The sequence below is a fragment of the Aythya ferina genome (genome assembly GCF_964211825.1).
Source record: "Aythya ferina genome assembly, chromosome: 2".
NCBI classification, from domain to species: Eukaryota; Metazoa; Chordata; class Aves; order Anseriformes; family Anatidae; genus Aythya; species Aythya ferina.
The window spans coordinates 3364588-3380126 of record NC_140297.1 but is presented as its reverse complement, the minus strand read 5'-3'; the positions used below and the strand labels follow the sequence as shown (position 1 = coordinate 3380126).

The 15539-nt window shown below is 41.7% G+C and overlaps 1 protein-coding gene across 15 annotated transcripts in view; it reads right to left on the bottom strand.

Annotated features, from left to right (window-relative positions):
- Positions 1-15539, bottom strand: part of OBSCN (obscurin, cytoskeletal calmodulin and titin-interacting RhoGEF) — a 184565-nt gene that overhangs the window by 21259 nt on the left and 147767 nt on the right. For 14 of the 15 annotated variants that reach the window (XM_084509857.1, XM_084509867.1, XM_084509870.1 and 11 more), the window contains 4 exons: positions 4239-4487; positions 2115-2238; positions 1658-1788; positions 1179-1291 (listed from right to left, as the gene is read on the bottom strand). In XM_084509857.1, coding sequence (XP_084365983.1) covers positions 1179-1291; positions 1658-1788; positions 2115-2238; positions 4239-4487 — 617 coding nt within the window. Of the gene's footprint in view, positions 1-1178; positions 1292-1657; positions 1789-2114; positions 2239-4238; positions 4488-6920; positions 11283-15026; positions 15070-15539 lie in introns of those variants that run through there. The other variant, XM_084509863.1, reaches the window with a different exon arrangement.

Sequence of the window (15539 nt, the reverse complement as noted above, 5' to 3'; positions counted from 1 at the left end):
TGGAAGGTGATAGAAAGTACCATTTTATAAATCCTTGGTTTGCCAAGAGTGAGGAACTGTTGCAGCAATGCTGTCTCTGTAATAGCTTCCAGACAAGGACTGATAGAGCAAGTTGGGGCTTTTCAGCCTGGAAGGGAGGCTTTAGCAATGCGATATGACAGAGCTGTCTAAAATTCTGAATAGTTTGGAAAGAGTGGGTAAGGACAGACTTTTTCTGATACGAGAACTAAGGGCACTCACAGAACACTGAAAAGAGGGGATGCTTTGGGCAACATACCATTGTTGGATTGAACTCCTTGCCAAAGGACACTGCATGCAAGAAGCTTACATTGGTGCAAGGGGAGACTAAATAAATGTATGGAGGAGTGCTTTGTTATGGGTTAGTGAACCCATAACAAAAGTTCATCAAGTTCAGGATAATCCTGAGCTGAAAATGTTAGAGACTGGGAGAACACCAACAGGATGTATCACATATTCTTGCCTTGTTCTTATCTTTTCAACGTGTTCAGGTATGTGTAGGTGTGCACATGTAGGTGCATGAGGGGGTTGTTTGTTTTTTAAGGTTATTTTATTTGTCTGAGTAGCTTATCCTTGCCCTTCCTATACAGAAGGTAGAAAAAAATAGAATAAAAATTTTGTGAACAAAACCAGGTTTTTGGACAGAAGAGTTCCAGACAATCATTATGGAACAATACTGGCTTGTTTGAGGAGCACGACAATATTCTGGGGAACAATAACTGATTTCTGGTTCCTTTCCAGTAAGTGGTAAGTGATCCAGTGATCACTTACTGTCCTTACTCACACTCAGTTTACTCAGTTTATAGAAGAGGCACAGAGCCTGGAAGTCAGCTGACAATTGCAAAACCATTCTTAAGCCCATTTGTGACCCCGAAACTATAGCACACATCTTGGTGGCCCTCAGACGGACACCTCCTGCCCACCTAGGTCCCCAAACCTCTCTGTTCATCCTCCCTGTGAAAGGAGCCTCAGTGACAATGGAGACAAGACAAAGCAAGGTGCATGACTGGTGTTCCAAGGAGACCTGCAGCTGACTCAGCATCTACAGATACGACCCAGAATCAGTGTAAGAGGTGTAAGATGAAAGAATAAAAAGATTTCCCCCACGGAAGTACTGCTTTGCAGTCCTTTCCACAGTCCAGGGAAACGTCTGCACTTACCTTAAACCACAACACAGTAGGCTGAGGGGTTCCTTCAATGACTGCCTGAAATTTGGCACGCTCCCCAGCATTCACCTGCACGTCCTCTATTGTCACTTGCATATAGGGAGGACCTGGTGAAACACAAAAGTCTGAGGCATTCATGATACCATAACTTTGTCCACGGTGTGCTGCTTTAGGTTGAGTTACTCAAATGGGATTTCCATGACCAACAATTTTGGATATGGTATTGTCTTAATATCAAATCAAGAGATATCGTAGTAATATTTCTGGGCTTCTTTATATTGGCATTACCTTTAGGCTTCTTATCTTCATGCTTATATGTTACTTTTTGTTTAATAAACAGTTATTGGTCAAGACATTGAATTATTTCAAAACAAAAACCACCACCACCAGAACAGTCAATGAGAGATATCAGCCAAAGAGAAGACAATCGACAATCACAGGATTTGGGAAATTGAAATAAGTCTCTTCCTTACTTGTTGGGGTCTTATCCTCAGTCTTGTATACATGAGTTCTTTCCGTGGTCTCAATATAAACTTCCTTGTGTATGTCCCAGACCACATCTTCTCTTCTGTACCAGTCTCCTGCCCCTGCAGCTGGTGGTGTTCTTTCATGAAGAAAAGATCATTACACAGTCACGTATAACTGCAGGGATATAGGATTATACCTTGCTATCGGTCTATGTGTTTAACCACCAGACAAAACAATATCTACTTAAAATTAATAAAAGAAGAATTTAGTTTTGGTGGAATTAATTTCTCCCCAAGCATTTATATCCTTCTTGCACACTGCATGCGTGAACAGGGCTCTGAAGACGATAAGAAACCTACAAGAACCAGTTCAAGTCACCACCTGCTTCTCTACAGAGGACTGACTTTTCTGATAATGAAGTCTGCCACGTTTGGAAATCTGTGTACCAGAACCTGTATTCACCTGGAAATGGGAACAGTGCGCTCCTGAGCGCTCTCAGCTCCAGCCGCCGCCTCTTCATGGGAAAGGCCAAGGCTGGGTTTCGGTGCACGTGGCTCTTCAGCTGGAATCTGCCTTTGTGCTTTGTCTGGTGGCAGAAATAGGGAAAGTTAGACAGGTCACCTATGAGGGCACAGCTGAAACCAGGAGCGAAACTTTGGAGTCATCTCCAGTTTGACTTGTGTCAAAGCTGAACCCATCTGACCTCAGCTGAGTGCAACTGAAGTTAAGGGGGGAATTTGGCCCTTTTGAGAAGGCCATATGAAGCGAAGGGCTGCTTTTTATTATTTTTTATTTTTTATTTATATGAACCTTTCTGTAAAGAAACACATGCTAGCACAAATAGAAAAGGCAGTCAATAGGGACAAAAAGAAGTAGGATGACTGAAAGGAAAGTGTTAGTTCAGAGCATCCATTTTAGGAGATAATTGAACTTGGGTTCCACCAGTGTGTGACTATGATGAAATGCCTGGTGTTAGCTTTCTACACAAAAATAATACAATTAAGATATGCATTGTAAGGACAGTTTTGGATTCACTGGTGCAATCAGATTGCATGGAGATAGACTAATTTGGAGGAGTAATCTGGTACACCTCCCTTGGGTTCTTGGAAAATGTCCCCATACAGCTCTTAAATTACACCAGAACAAGGTTTGGCAGCTGAACATTACGGGAAGGAGGAAATAAAAAGATGGAGGAGCTCGAAGGCAGATGAGATTTTTGTTTGTTTGTTTGTTATTATTACTAATTATTTGATTAGATATATCATCAAAAAGTGGTTTGAGCATCTATGCCAAAAGTACCTGGTTTTCTTTTGACACTGACCACTAGAGTTACACTCTAGAATAAAATTCATCTTTTCCATCTGAGAAAAGAGGAAATCAAGAGAAGACTTTTGCCAGTGGGAAGGAGCTTTTGGGGGAACATTCTGAGAATGTTTGGTGCAGGCTGGTTTTGGAAGAAAGCAGCAGTTTCTAGAAAGCACATAATACTGCTTTACTTTGATGAGCATGATTATTCAAAGCATTACTGGCAGGGTCAGAGATCCCAGCTGGGTGGAAAATGGTTTTGTGCTTTCCTGTTGCCAGCACTATCAAAATATTTGCCCTCTTTTTATTTAAAACATATAATCAAAGGGACAGTTGTCAAGCCTCCATCTTATTAAAATAATTCCCCTGTTGATAAGACCTTTAGCTGCCTCGAATGAAAGGACTGCAGAGCCATCACATTTGCTATTCTGTGTTCTCTGTAGTTGAGACTAAAGAAATAATCCATTTCATATTTTACTTCTGATGATTTTTAAATAATTCTGCTTCAGCAGATTATTTGCATGGATGACTTCCCACTCAAAGAACAACAACAAAAGGTTTTAAAATCCTGCCATTTTTAAGCAGATGCTTTGTGTCTGATTCCATTCAATGGCTCTGAAGTTTTAGACAAATATATTTATATATTTATATTTATTTATTTTTTAACAGTGTCTGGAGTTTGAGGGCTGCAGGCTACCTGACAAGTCCTTTTAGGATCACCTTGGTGGAGGCCAGATGCTCTGACAGGACACAGACAGCTCAGACAAGTTGTTAGGGCAGAAGCACAAGGAGGAGCGGAAGGGCTGCAGCTTGTTCGTGCGTTTCAGAAACACCACAGACATGAAAGCCTCGTTCCCATGGCAAGAGACAGTCACACACATCATTGGTGTTAAGCAAATAAATTGCTGAGGAGTCTCCTCAAGCTCCAGGGCAAGCGAACTGCAGGTGAACTTGTGCCCTACATGCTGGAGAGCCTCTGGCAGTTGACGAAGGGCTCTTAAATCTCCAGCTTGTTTATGGCAGATGAGGAGAAAAACAATCTCCCTTCCCCACCACACCAAATCCCATTTCCAGAAAGATCTGCCCCAAGCTTCGTGCCAACCTAACCCCAACCCACAGCCCCACGTTTCCCTGGGTCTGAATGTCCTCTCTTACCCTGCAGCTGCTCAAAACAAAACGGAAAACCAAGGAGGAAAAAAAAATAAATCCTTATTTGTGTGTTCAGCATCATTGTCTCTCTCAACTTCCCTGTGACACGTTCCAGATTAATTCCAGACCTACCGTGCCCTCCAGCAGCCTGGGTTTGGGTGCTGGCTTCGTGAACGGGAGGCGCAGCTGCTGCTCCCGAGTGGTCTGAGGGAACAGGCCCAGGAAGGCCATGGCCACCAGCTCCTTGCATGCCCGGGGGAAGAGTCACAAGCAGTGATGCCGAGTCCACAAGTTTCCTTAGAGCTGTCTTGATCTCCTGGTCAGCACGCTGAAGCGAGGCCTGGACAGAAGTCCCCAGCGCCGGCTGTGAGGAAGCCCTTCCTACAGACAAGAAGAACAGCTTTTCTCTCTTCAGCGTAAAAAGAAAACAGCAGCAGCATCCAACCCCTCGCAAGCAGAAGAAACATCTGTCATCACGTCCTTCTCCCCTCACAGAGCAGGGAGATGATGCAGGAACGCTTATTCCAGCAGGAGGGAAGGTAGCTAAGACTCAGGACAAGGAGACTGGCACGACAAACTTTGGACAGACGCATCTCATGGGGACGAGGACACCGCACCACACCGCGTGTCCCCGGCCCCTCAGACAGTGGAAGGAGGGATTCATCTCCCCACATTGGGATCCATCTCAACCCCACACTAGCTGGCCTGGCAAAAATACTTTCATTGAGAGCAGTGAAATGAAGCCAGAGGTGACCTGCTGTGCTGATACTGAGGCTATGTGCGAGGAGGATGAAATTGTACCAAGGAAGGGGAAGGAGGAACGAGCACGTACCATGCTCGGTGGCGCCTCTGAAGAAGGGAGATAAGCCTGAAAGGTTGGCAAAAAAGAGTTTGAAGCTACTGATTGAAGAATAATGTATTTGTCCTCCTTTGCAATATTTAGGTTTGCACTGGAAAGTGCCTGAAACTTAAATTTGCACTCAGCTGTGTAAGATACTATAAGGGCAAGGCCAGCTGGTGTGCACATTAATGCACAACAGATGTGGATAGGGAAGCATTATACACGGGAAGACATACCTTCTACCACAAGAAACTACAGTCCTGAAGAAAGAAAGAAGACAAGAAGCTTTCCAAACAAAAATGGATTTTGAACACACATCTTTGCAGAACAGCCACCTGGGAGACAAATCCCACAGACTCCTCCCCAGCCAGCACTGGAAGAAGAAGCTAGGCAAGGTGGGATCAATGGATAATTCAGATCGGAAAGGACCTCAGGAGCCAATTGCATCCAATCTCCTGCCCAGCACTCCTTCCCCAAAACGTGAGGCACAACAAAAGGACAGATATCTAGGGATACCCTTAAAGACCCATCAAAAATGACAAAACCCATGTCAGAGTAAGACTATTCATCATGTTTACAATGTGATTGCTCACAAAGGAAGAGTACAAATGTGAATGATGTTGCAGTCCACGACAAAATGAGCTAAAAAGCTCTACTTTAGACATCTTATTCTGCTTGCCCAAACCTTAATTATTTTAAAAATATTTCATAAAGGAAGTAAAAAAAAGAAAAAATTCCTGTGGGTAAAAGAAAAATAATTCTGATTGTATTCTTGAAGCAGAAAAAGTGACTCCCAGCCATACCAGGAATTGGTTCCCAGTGGGCCAAGATGCAGGGAGAGCAATCAGGATCTTGCTGAAAGAAAAAAATAAAGTCAGTGCATACACATGGTTCTGACTTGATTCATGTCATTCACATACAGCAGGTCCTGCAGCACTTTAGGCAGCCTTTAGGTAGCAAATTCACATGATAGACCTTAAGGTAAAGTTGAAGGCTAGGTTTGGATCACCCCCTTTTAACACAAGTCACTTGAATTTATTTTTTTTTTTTCTACTGTCTTCCCCCCATAGTTATGGAATATTTCACTTCTGGGTCTGTTGATGGAAAAAACAAGTTTTGCTTACATGTCCCAGACTGCCCCATCAGCGGTCATCAGCACTGGGCTGGTGAAAGATCTTTAAATATTTCCCTAGAAAAATATTTTGATTCCCTGGAGTTCCTGTTATGATTGCTGCCAGCTGGTGCTGCCTTACCAGCTGGGCAGCTGCCAACAAGTGAGCCATTTGGAAAGGCATGAAACACCCTCGGTACCTCTCAAAGAGAAAACATATTTCAGTTTAACTACGACTTGTACTATTATGGTCAAAGGTGGTATTAAGTTCAAACTAAGAGAACTGGTGAAGCAAGAGGTTGTTGTCAGACATTCCAGGCCTAACAAGATAATGCAGGATTCAGCGCTCCCGTGTTGCTAGTACCGTTGCTTTCTTCCCTACTTAATGATGTTACATACTGGGACTCAAGCTGTTGACCTGAGGAGCTTGAATATTAGCTAAGGTACATCAAACTAACACTGAGGTGATGACACTCCTGCAATGGACAATGTGTTTGCCAGTCCTAAAATCTTGACCATGAACCTTTCCACCTCACATCTCCTTCAGCCAATAGCCAGGAACACAAGACCCACGGGTATTTTGAAGCTCCAAATCACCCTCAGAGAAGAATCCAGGTAGACAAGCACTGTTCAAAATTATTGAGCAAATTATTGAATGATCCTAAAGCTGAAGAGGAAGTATCCCTCAAAACAGGTTCTTTCATTTCCACACTTCTGAAACTGTAAAAAAAATGCAGCTAGAGCCGAACTGCATTAATAACATCCATGGGCTGCAGCTCAGCTCCTGTTGGTTGATGGGAGAAGTGGATGAGCTGACAGAGAATGGAGTGCAGTGAACAGAGAAGAACACAAAACCAGCAAGTTTAGTGACAGCCGATGCAAGACATTTATTGATATAAACTCAGCATCTAACAGCATATCTCGCATTTGATTTGCTTTGTTGTTTTTTGTTTGTTTTGTATCTCAAGCAAACTGAAGTTTCCACTTTATTAATACCTGCAGGAATTATGGTAAAACATTGTATTAAAATTTTAATACAGCTGTGTTTTCATCTACAAGACATAAACCCCCACACGTCTCATTAGTTATCTACAAAGTTTAATCACTTACAAGCATAACTTTTAACCTCTAGGAAAATATTTTGAAAGAACATGTGATGGACTTCTCATAAACCTTTCATTTTTTGAATAGAGTTCTACATAAAGATTTTAAACATTCTTTTCAATTGATTTTCTTTTGCTTAGATTTCAAAAGAAAGTGTAAACAGATGTTAATTATTTTGGGCTAATGAGTATTTTTTCTATGACCATCTGAACTGCAGCTTTCTAGCTTCTTAAAAAAAATACCTGAGCATCAAGCACATCAGGAGGAATATCCACATTCCTTTATCCATCTTGACTCTCTTTTGGATGAATATTATGTTTTTAGTGACTAATATAGAGTAAATTCCTTTGTTAGCAGTATCTACGTAAATCCAAATGAAATTCACTTCCTCCCATGGAATTGTTCTGTATGGATACTTGAATAACTGAGAATAGAATCAGGTCTGATACAAAAGAAATACTTTCCATTTCAAAAGTATTTCCATGTTGTATGTCTGCTACTTTCCAATGTACAGTGCAATATATGAAAGAAGCACTAATATATATCCATTGTATTGCTTAATTATAAAACAAACAGTATAAACCAAAGAGTTGTTATCAAAAACAGAAGAGTAACATAAAAGAGGCAAATGTAATTTCTTTCACCATATGCAATCACTGGAAAAGCATCTATATCTGGAGGGTGGTTCACGTGGTACTACACATAATATCCTGTCTGGATATTGAAATGAAAAAGGCTGTGAAATGCATTCATTTCAGTCACCACATGATCAAGGTGCACCCACTGAAGAAAAAAAATGGCATTCTTTTCTACAAGCACCTTTTGTAAATTCAGTCCCTGTTAGCAGGAATATTGCCAGGAGGACTCCAGAACAACTTTCACAATATTACCTAGCTGGGAAACACTGAGACAGAACATCACACACCAACATTTCCAAGGCAAAAACTCACTCAATCCTCTCTCTTCATGCTAGTTAGAAATTCAGCTGCATCTGAGCATTTCTGGTTTCCCTGTACCATCTAAATGAAAACATTTTCTACTATGACACGGCCACACAACTCAGCAGGGACAAGGTGTTGGGACTTTTCACCCCTTACCTCTGTCAGATGGAGAGGGCCAGTGCTTGGTCCTACTGAGATCAATGACAAATTCCAGTTAACTTCAACTGGGACCAGTATTTGGGCCTATGAGCTCATTTCTTCCCAGGGCTGAGCATCTTGTTGAAGGTTTGTGCAAATTTCACTTTTGGTGAAGCCAACAGGAACAAATGAGCCATGCCCAGTGAATCTCAGCCTTCCCCCCTCAATCAGCTCTCCTGCTGCAAAGCTCCAGAGAAACTCAACAGAAGGCAGTAAGGGTGATGTCTACAGTGCAGTTCAACATACGTGGTTACAGTAACGTGATGCAATTGTACCTGGCAGTGCTTCCAAGCAGCCCAAAATATTATCAACAGGTGTATTCTTCAGCCAGACATTTATGGTAAAGATCTGTTACTTTGTTTTGTTTTTTAACTTTGTTTGAGCTCCTGCTGCTTAGTAGCAAATTCCTTTTAGCATGTTAGGAGACATCACCCATCAGTCTGCTAACGGCAATGTTTCACCACTGGCATGGACAGGAGATCAAATATACCAGATTATTCTACCAGTAATATTTATTGACAAAGACCACATTTGTGGTTCTTTGTATGTATTAGCATTTGATTATAGATGCAGAAGTCAGTTTGTGCAGCCCTTTAATGTTTTGCTGAGCATTAAGTAAATCTGTGTTTTAAAAGGTATGGTTCATAAATCCACTACGCTAGAATGCAGAGAAAATGAAACCTACATCTTTACACCACTAGGAAGTGGACTTGAACATAGCTGTCATTTTAAATATGGTATTTTTTCTTCTATTTTTATTTATTTTTTTTTAAACTTAATGCAGAAGAAAGCAATGAAATCCTTGACCTCCTCAAGTCAGCGGGACTTTGACCACTGACTTCAGTCAAGTTAGAATTTCAACTGAAAGGTCTGAGCAGCCCTTTGCATTCCTAGTAAATGCAATATTGCCGAGTTATTTCATTCTGTGGCAGAAGTTCATAATAATTTACTCAGACTGTGCATGTTGAAAGGTTTATTAAGAATTTTTTTTGGCAGAGCTAATTGGTGTCAAAGCAGTGCGAAACTTCATGACCTTCAGGTGCACACCATGACAGGAGACTGCTTTAGCTGGAAACAGTATTCCTACTCTGGCTGCTGAAGGATGCTGAAAAGCTTGGGTACTTTCACCTTCTTGCCACACTATAATTTACAAGTTGGCACTTGAAATCATTTTTATGTTCACGAACAAAACAGCAATTATTTATACTTGTGTCACAGGTAGGAGAATCAGGCTTTTCTTAAACCTATCACCACAGCTCCACTCTGGAATGATATATGTTCACCTTGATCAAAGCTTTTAAAATTACCAAACTGACATACATGTTCCCTTTAAGACTGGAAAAACTCATATTTAAATACATTTTTTCAAAGGTATTCCCTCATACACATTACCTTGTAAATCATTGCCACCAATTCTCCTCACCTACAACAATTTTGATTATTTTTTTTTCTGCTTTTCTTTTGTGTTAAAAATTATGCTTGTATCTGCTCAGCTTTGGGAGAGGTCTTCTGTGCTGATGTGCAGTGTCACAGGCTCGCCAACAGTCCCATAGCTGAGGGTTCTTGTGGAAACTTCAGTTTTAAAGCTCGACTGTCCGTTGTCTGCCGAGAGCTGGACTTCAGTGCAGAAAGATGGTTTCACCGTAAAGGAGGGACCAGAAGAAGCAGCTGCTGTGGCCGCGTGCACTCCAGGCGTCACCGCCATGCAGGTATCACTCACGTGGAAAGAGATGTTTGAGGGGCCTACAGACTGCACACCAGTTACTCGAGATGCCGACACGAACACGCCCCCAGGAACGTGCTCCTCAAACTTGCTGAAAAATCTTTGCCTGGGCTTGGAAACCACGGGTCTCCCCAGGTTCAGCAGCACCGGCTTTCCAATCGTTGGCTCGTTAATCTCTGTCTGGAGCACGGAGATCTCGCACGGTTTGTCTGCTGTCTGGTTCTGATCATCACACCCGTAGGTCTCGCCTTCTTCAGGAACATAGTCTTCAAGATCCTCCAAAGTTAATACTTTGCCATTGTGGGTTAAGATTTTGCGGTCCCGGGTGCTAATGTCTTCTGTCTGTAGTTCTTCTGGTTCATCAACTATGACGACATTATCCTCTTCTGGAACGACATCTGGCACTACTTCGGGTATCCCCTCTTCAACAGGCCAGGATGTGTCTAATTCATCCTCCTCTTCTTTAACCTGGGGGCTCACTGGTGAGAACAGAAGTTGGTGTTCGTCTGCAGCACCTGTCTCAAAACTGAAGATCAAGGGCTCGCCCCCACAGGCAAGCAGTGGGGAATCGACACCTGATCCACTGTGGGCACTCGCTTCCTGTGGGCTGCTCTTTTCTTCAGTTCCGTAATCAATAAATGAATTATTTCCTAGTTGTTCAGACCCACACGGGGAACTTCTGTCCTCGCTGCTGCCTTGAGGTCCTTCCTGATCTGTTGTATACACCAGGGGCTGGATATCAACTTCCGAGAGACTGTCTTTAGGCAAAGAAGATTTTGACTGTTCCACCAGTTTATTGTTGGAATTGTTTGTGTTTGGATCGTCATCTGGGGAATGCCTAGGCCTTGAGCTGGGAAAAGTGAATGTTAACACCCCTGAGTCATCTTTTTCTTGTTTTGCTGGGGAAGATCCTCTTTTCCTTGCAGGTTTTGGTGATTTTTTCACCTTGAATTCAATTATTTCTTCTACTTCAACCCATTTGCGCTTTTGCTCTTCTGTCTTGGTGTCTGTGATTTCTCTTGCTGCTGCTCCTTGCCTGTTCTCGGGCTCTGTGACATAAAGCATGGGGACAGCAGACTTCGATGTTGCCTCTTGCTCATGTCTGTGGACAGGCTGCCTGATCTTTGAAACGTAAACTGGTTCTGGAGTTGGCTCCGCTCTTGGGGAGCGGGAAGGTGAATGACCTGAAGAAGAACGGGCAGGAGAAACCCTTCCCCTTTGCCTTGGGCTCTTCACCACCGTGGTTATCGTTTCCTCGCTGATGAGGGAAAGGGTTGAGATGGAGTTGGCAAGAAGACGAGACTTTTTGGGGAGCCACACTCCATCCGCACATGCCGTTGTGGATCAAGGCGCTACGGTGGGGTTAGTTTTATGAGCACTCCAGCTTTTGGTGAAGCGTGTCATTTTGGAAGGGGTACACACACAACACACACACCCACATGCCCATCTCCACTTACTTTCTGAATCAGTCAGAACCTCAGTGCTGTTTCCCCGAGGTGGATCCGACCTCCATTAGCCTCCTTGAGTGCACAAATACGAGTACCTCCAGCTGAGAAATGGTCTTCTGGATGCTGCTATATCTCACATGCTGTGTTGACCACCTACTATGCTACTTTGGACCCACATAGCAGTTTCACCCAAAGATTTTAAACACTCGTGGTGTTCACCCTTTTTCTAAGCGTCCTTGGCTAAAATCTGGGCTTCAAACTCAGTGACAAAATGTTCTTTTTTACAGTAGGGTCAGTAGTTTCCTCTTTTTTTAATAAGTCTATCATATCTTTATGCTGTTGATTATTTTGAGACCACAGGTCTACCTTTCCACAGGCGGAACTGTTACATTAAGAGGGCATTTGGAAGCCAAGAAAAGGAAGTTAAAACATTTCCTGCAGAAGTCATCTATGTCAAACTATACTCATTTTTACTCTTCATAATATTGTCATTGCAGCCACAGCCTGATCCTACTGTCAGAGATTGCCATAGGAATACCAGATCAATCTGGGATGCATGATTGCTATTTCTCAGAGGAATTCTGCTTTATATTTTCTGAGGCATCCACAGCAGTTGGGATTTCTCAGTATCTCTGCAGAGATACACACTGCTTGTGTCAAAACAATCCTCTGCTCCCATCCCGGAGCAAACTCACTTTAAATGAGCTACAGATTAAATTGGATCAATAACTAAAAGCTGGGGACAGGAACACCCAAGCTCAGTCTTTAAGGTTCATAATTCAAATCTTTAACATGCAGTTACTCCTGCAGATTTTTTCAGTGCCATTTTTCACATGGAAAAACGTGATAGCAAAGACAGCGTTTGCTTTGCAAGTGCAAGGAAGCTGATGCTCTTCAGCAGAGGTAGCTGATTCAGTAGAGCCAAGAGGCAAAACTGATTTTGTTTTTGTACTGAGATTCTCTTCCTGCCTCCAAGCAACAGAGACTGGAATAAAAAAAATAGAGGTATCTGAAGGATAAAGACAATCGCCTGAGGTGGGAAGGAGTGATTATGAATCAATACAATAGCTTTTTTTATTCTTCTGTTTCTCTCTGTTCCCTCCCCAGCCTCAGCAGCTAGTCTGACATGCTGCCTCGAAGGGCTGAAACCAATAGTTCTGCTCTCCAGACCTCCGTCTCTTCAGTCAGGACTGAGACAGGTGAAAGGAGCCCCTGTGAAAGCAGAGCCTGTTTATCCTGCTGCAATTCCCTAACCAGCACAGAAGGCTAACCAGCTTGGACATCTTGTAGGCTTTCTCATCTACCAATTTGATCTTTGGAGACTGGACTTGGTTTGGTAGTGCCTTCTCCTAATGAGATCAGATTTTTTTTTCCATGATTTTTCTGAGGATGAGGTAAAGGTCAAGATTGGATATTTCTTTTCTCCCTGAGTTGCTTTCTCTTCTACTGCTTACCTCCTATTGCTTTACTCTTTCCCAAAAGTTATCAGAATTTTTCTGTACCTCTTGTTGGGCTTGTTTGCTGACACTGCAATGCAGAGCCTTCATAATGACCACGGCACCTTTCTGAATTATGCAAAATTAAGTCCCTTCTGATACAGATGAGAACGAATCCTTTTTATGGTTGCATTAGACTTTGCTCTATATTGCAAAGTTAAAATGCTTTTTTGGCTCTGGGATTTACACATACAGATATTGTTCAATCTTGTCCCCAAATTACCTGTTAATTTTTTTCCTGGTGGTAGTTTCAAAGCTGCTGCTCTTGCTCTGCTCACTACCTTCTAAAGGATGCAATGTGTCCTTAAGAGAGCTGTTCCAAACTTCACTCCATCACTATCCTACTGATATACTACTGAGTTGAGGGCTTCCCTAATGGGTTTGTGACCCCATCCATTAGCAAAAAGTGGGGGATTTCCATTAGTCTGAGATCCCACTCATAAAGATACCAACCTCCTTTGGAGCTGCAGCCCTTAATTTAGGAATCACTTCTCGAGTTGCCCATGGAGCAGTTAAAAATTTACGAACCAGCTGAACTGATGGTATTTTGCATTAGTTTGTCTTTATTTAATCATACAATATTAATGTTGCTTCTTGTGATCTGAAATCATGAAGAGGACTGTAAGCTTAGTGAGGAGAGATGTGAAATAAAAGCATTTTTTTCAGCTGATTTACGAGCACAGATATGTAGAAAGATGAGCTTTACTAAGCTTTAGACATGACCTGTCTGTGGGTGATTGCTTCCTGCTCATGACTTTCTTGGGATGTTTCTGAATGTGATATCAAAAAGCATTTCTCTTTTTTGTTACCCTATAGATAGCTAAACCCTGGCTCTTGAGATGGCATAGGCACCTTCATTTTCTGGCCATTGCAAGGTTAAAAAAAAAATAAAATTAAATGACTTAAGGTGTTAGCTGAATGGGTGTATTCAAGGAAGGGGGCAAAGTCCGACTTCCTTCCTGCCTCTCCTTCCTGTGCTTTGCCAATTTATCAGCTGTTCAGGTTAGAAGCTGCTAGGACCGGGAGGCATGGCTTCTTATGAACCACTGGCTCCAAAGTGGCTAAATGATGACATCTGATAGTCATCGCAGAAAATAATATAAGAAACAAAAGGTAAAACAATTGCTTAAGCATATTTTAGGTGTCATTTCACACATCCACCTCACCATCTAACAAAATTGTTTAAAAAAAAAGGCATCATGTCCAAGAATCACAAAGCATGTCCAAGTCGATGATTGGTTTTAGCAAAATTATGACTCCGATGGAAATGCATTTCCCCAAAATATACATTCCGTAGTCACCTATGGCCATTAAGTTATGGCTTAAATTTTTTGAAGGTGCTCTGAAGGCCTAACGTAGGACAATGTAGTCCCTCCAGGACATGAGACAATTTAATTTATGTACTTGCTTATGACACTTATAAACAAGAAGATACTTTAAGATTTTAATGGCTGATGAGCTACTGGTCCACACATAATTGAGAAAGTACTGATTTTGCTGCAACTAATCTTTATATATTTCAGTATAAATCAGGATCAAAGTAACCCAGAAGCCCAAGGAAAAAAAATCATATTAGAAATAGAGCCAGAGAGGGTAAAAATGTGCAGCTTCTTTCTGCTTTATCATGAAAGGCCTTCCTGGAGAATTAAAACAAGAAGGCAAAAGAAAACATTGTAAGCTGTGTTTGTTATGTTTGTACATCTTTTGAGTAGCCAACGCCTTTTTTTTTTTTAAAAAAAATTGTGAGTCAGATTCTACACCCTTGAGCCCTTGTGCAACTCCTGCATTAGTCAGTGAAATTTCTTCTCATATAGAGTCCTAAAATTTAGCCTAGTTGCTGTGTCTAACAGCAACTTTATTTATTTATTTATTTATTTTGAAGGGGATAGTAAGATTTTTCAGGTTGTCGCTTTGCATAACACAAAATACCATGAGATCTGGTGGAATAGGAATGAACACACTTGCATGGCCAATAAACACAAGCTTGTTATTGGATCATGCATAGGCAGCAAGGCAAATCACAAATGTTACCAGAAAAAAAAAAAAGTCAGCACTTACATGATGATGGTTTTCTTGGGCACTTTAGTCTCTTGTTCAGTGACTACAAAGAAAACAGTATGAACAGCATGGGGTTAAAGAAAGGCAAAAGCTGAAATGATTATATTAAATTTCCTCAGTTATTCAAAATAAAGTGGAGTGAAAAAAACACCTGTACCATCCCATCCATGCTTTCTGTGGTTATTTCCAGCATCGCTTTTAATGATTATGACCAAGAATAAGAACTCAGAGTGCCCTCTGAACAGAGTAATTTAGATTTGCAATTAACTATTTTGTTGAAAACAATATCACAAAAAAAATGTTTTTTGATGTTGTGAGATCCTGGCATTTTTGTTTGGAAGGGCAAATATAGAAAACAAGGTTCTTGTTCTTTTTCCCCCCCCTTCTTTTTCCTTCCCCTATAATAAGTTAGTGATAGTGTAAGAAACCTGAAACCTGGAAATGTCTTGATATGAAAAACCCTGGAGAGCTGAAATTCTTCAAACTGTGATTTCACTTACTAGAAGAAAAGTT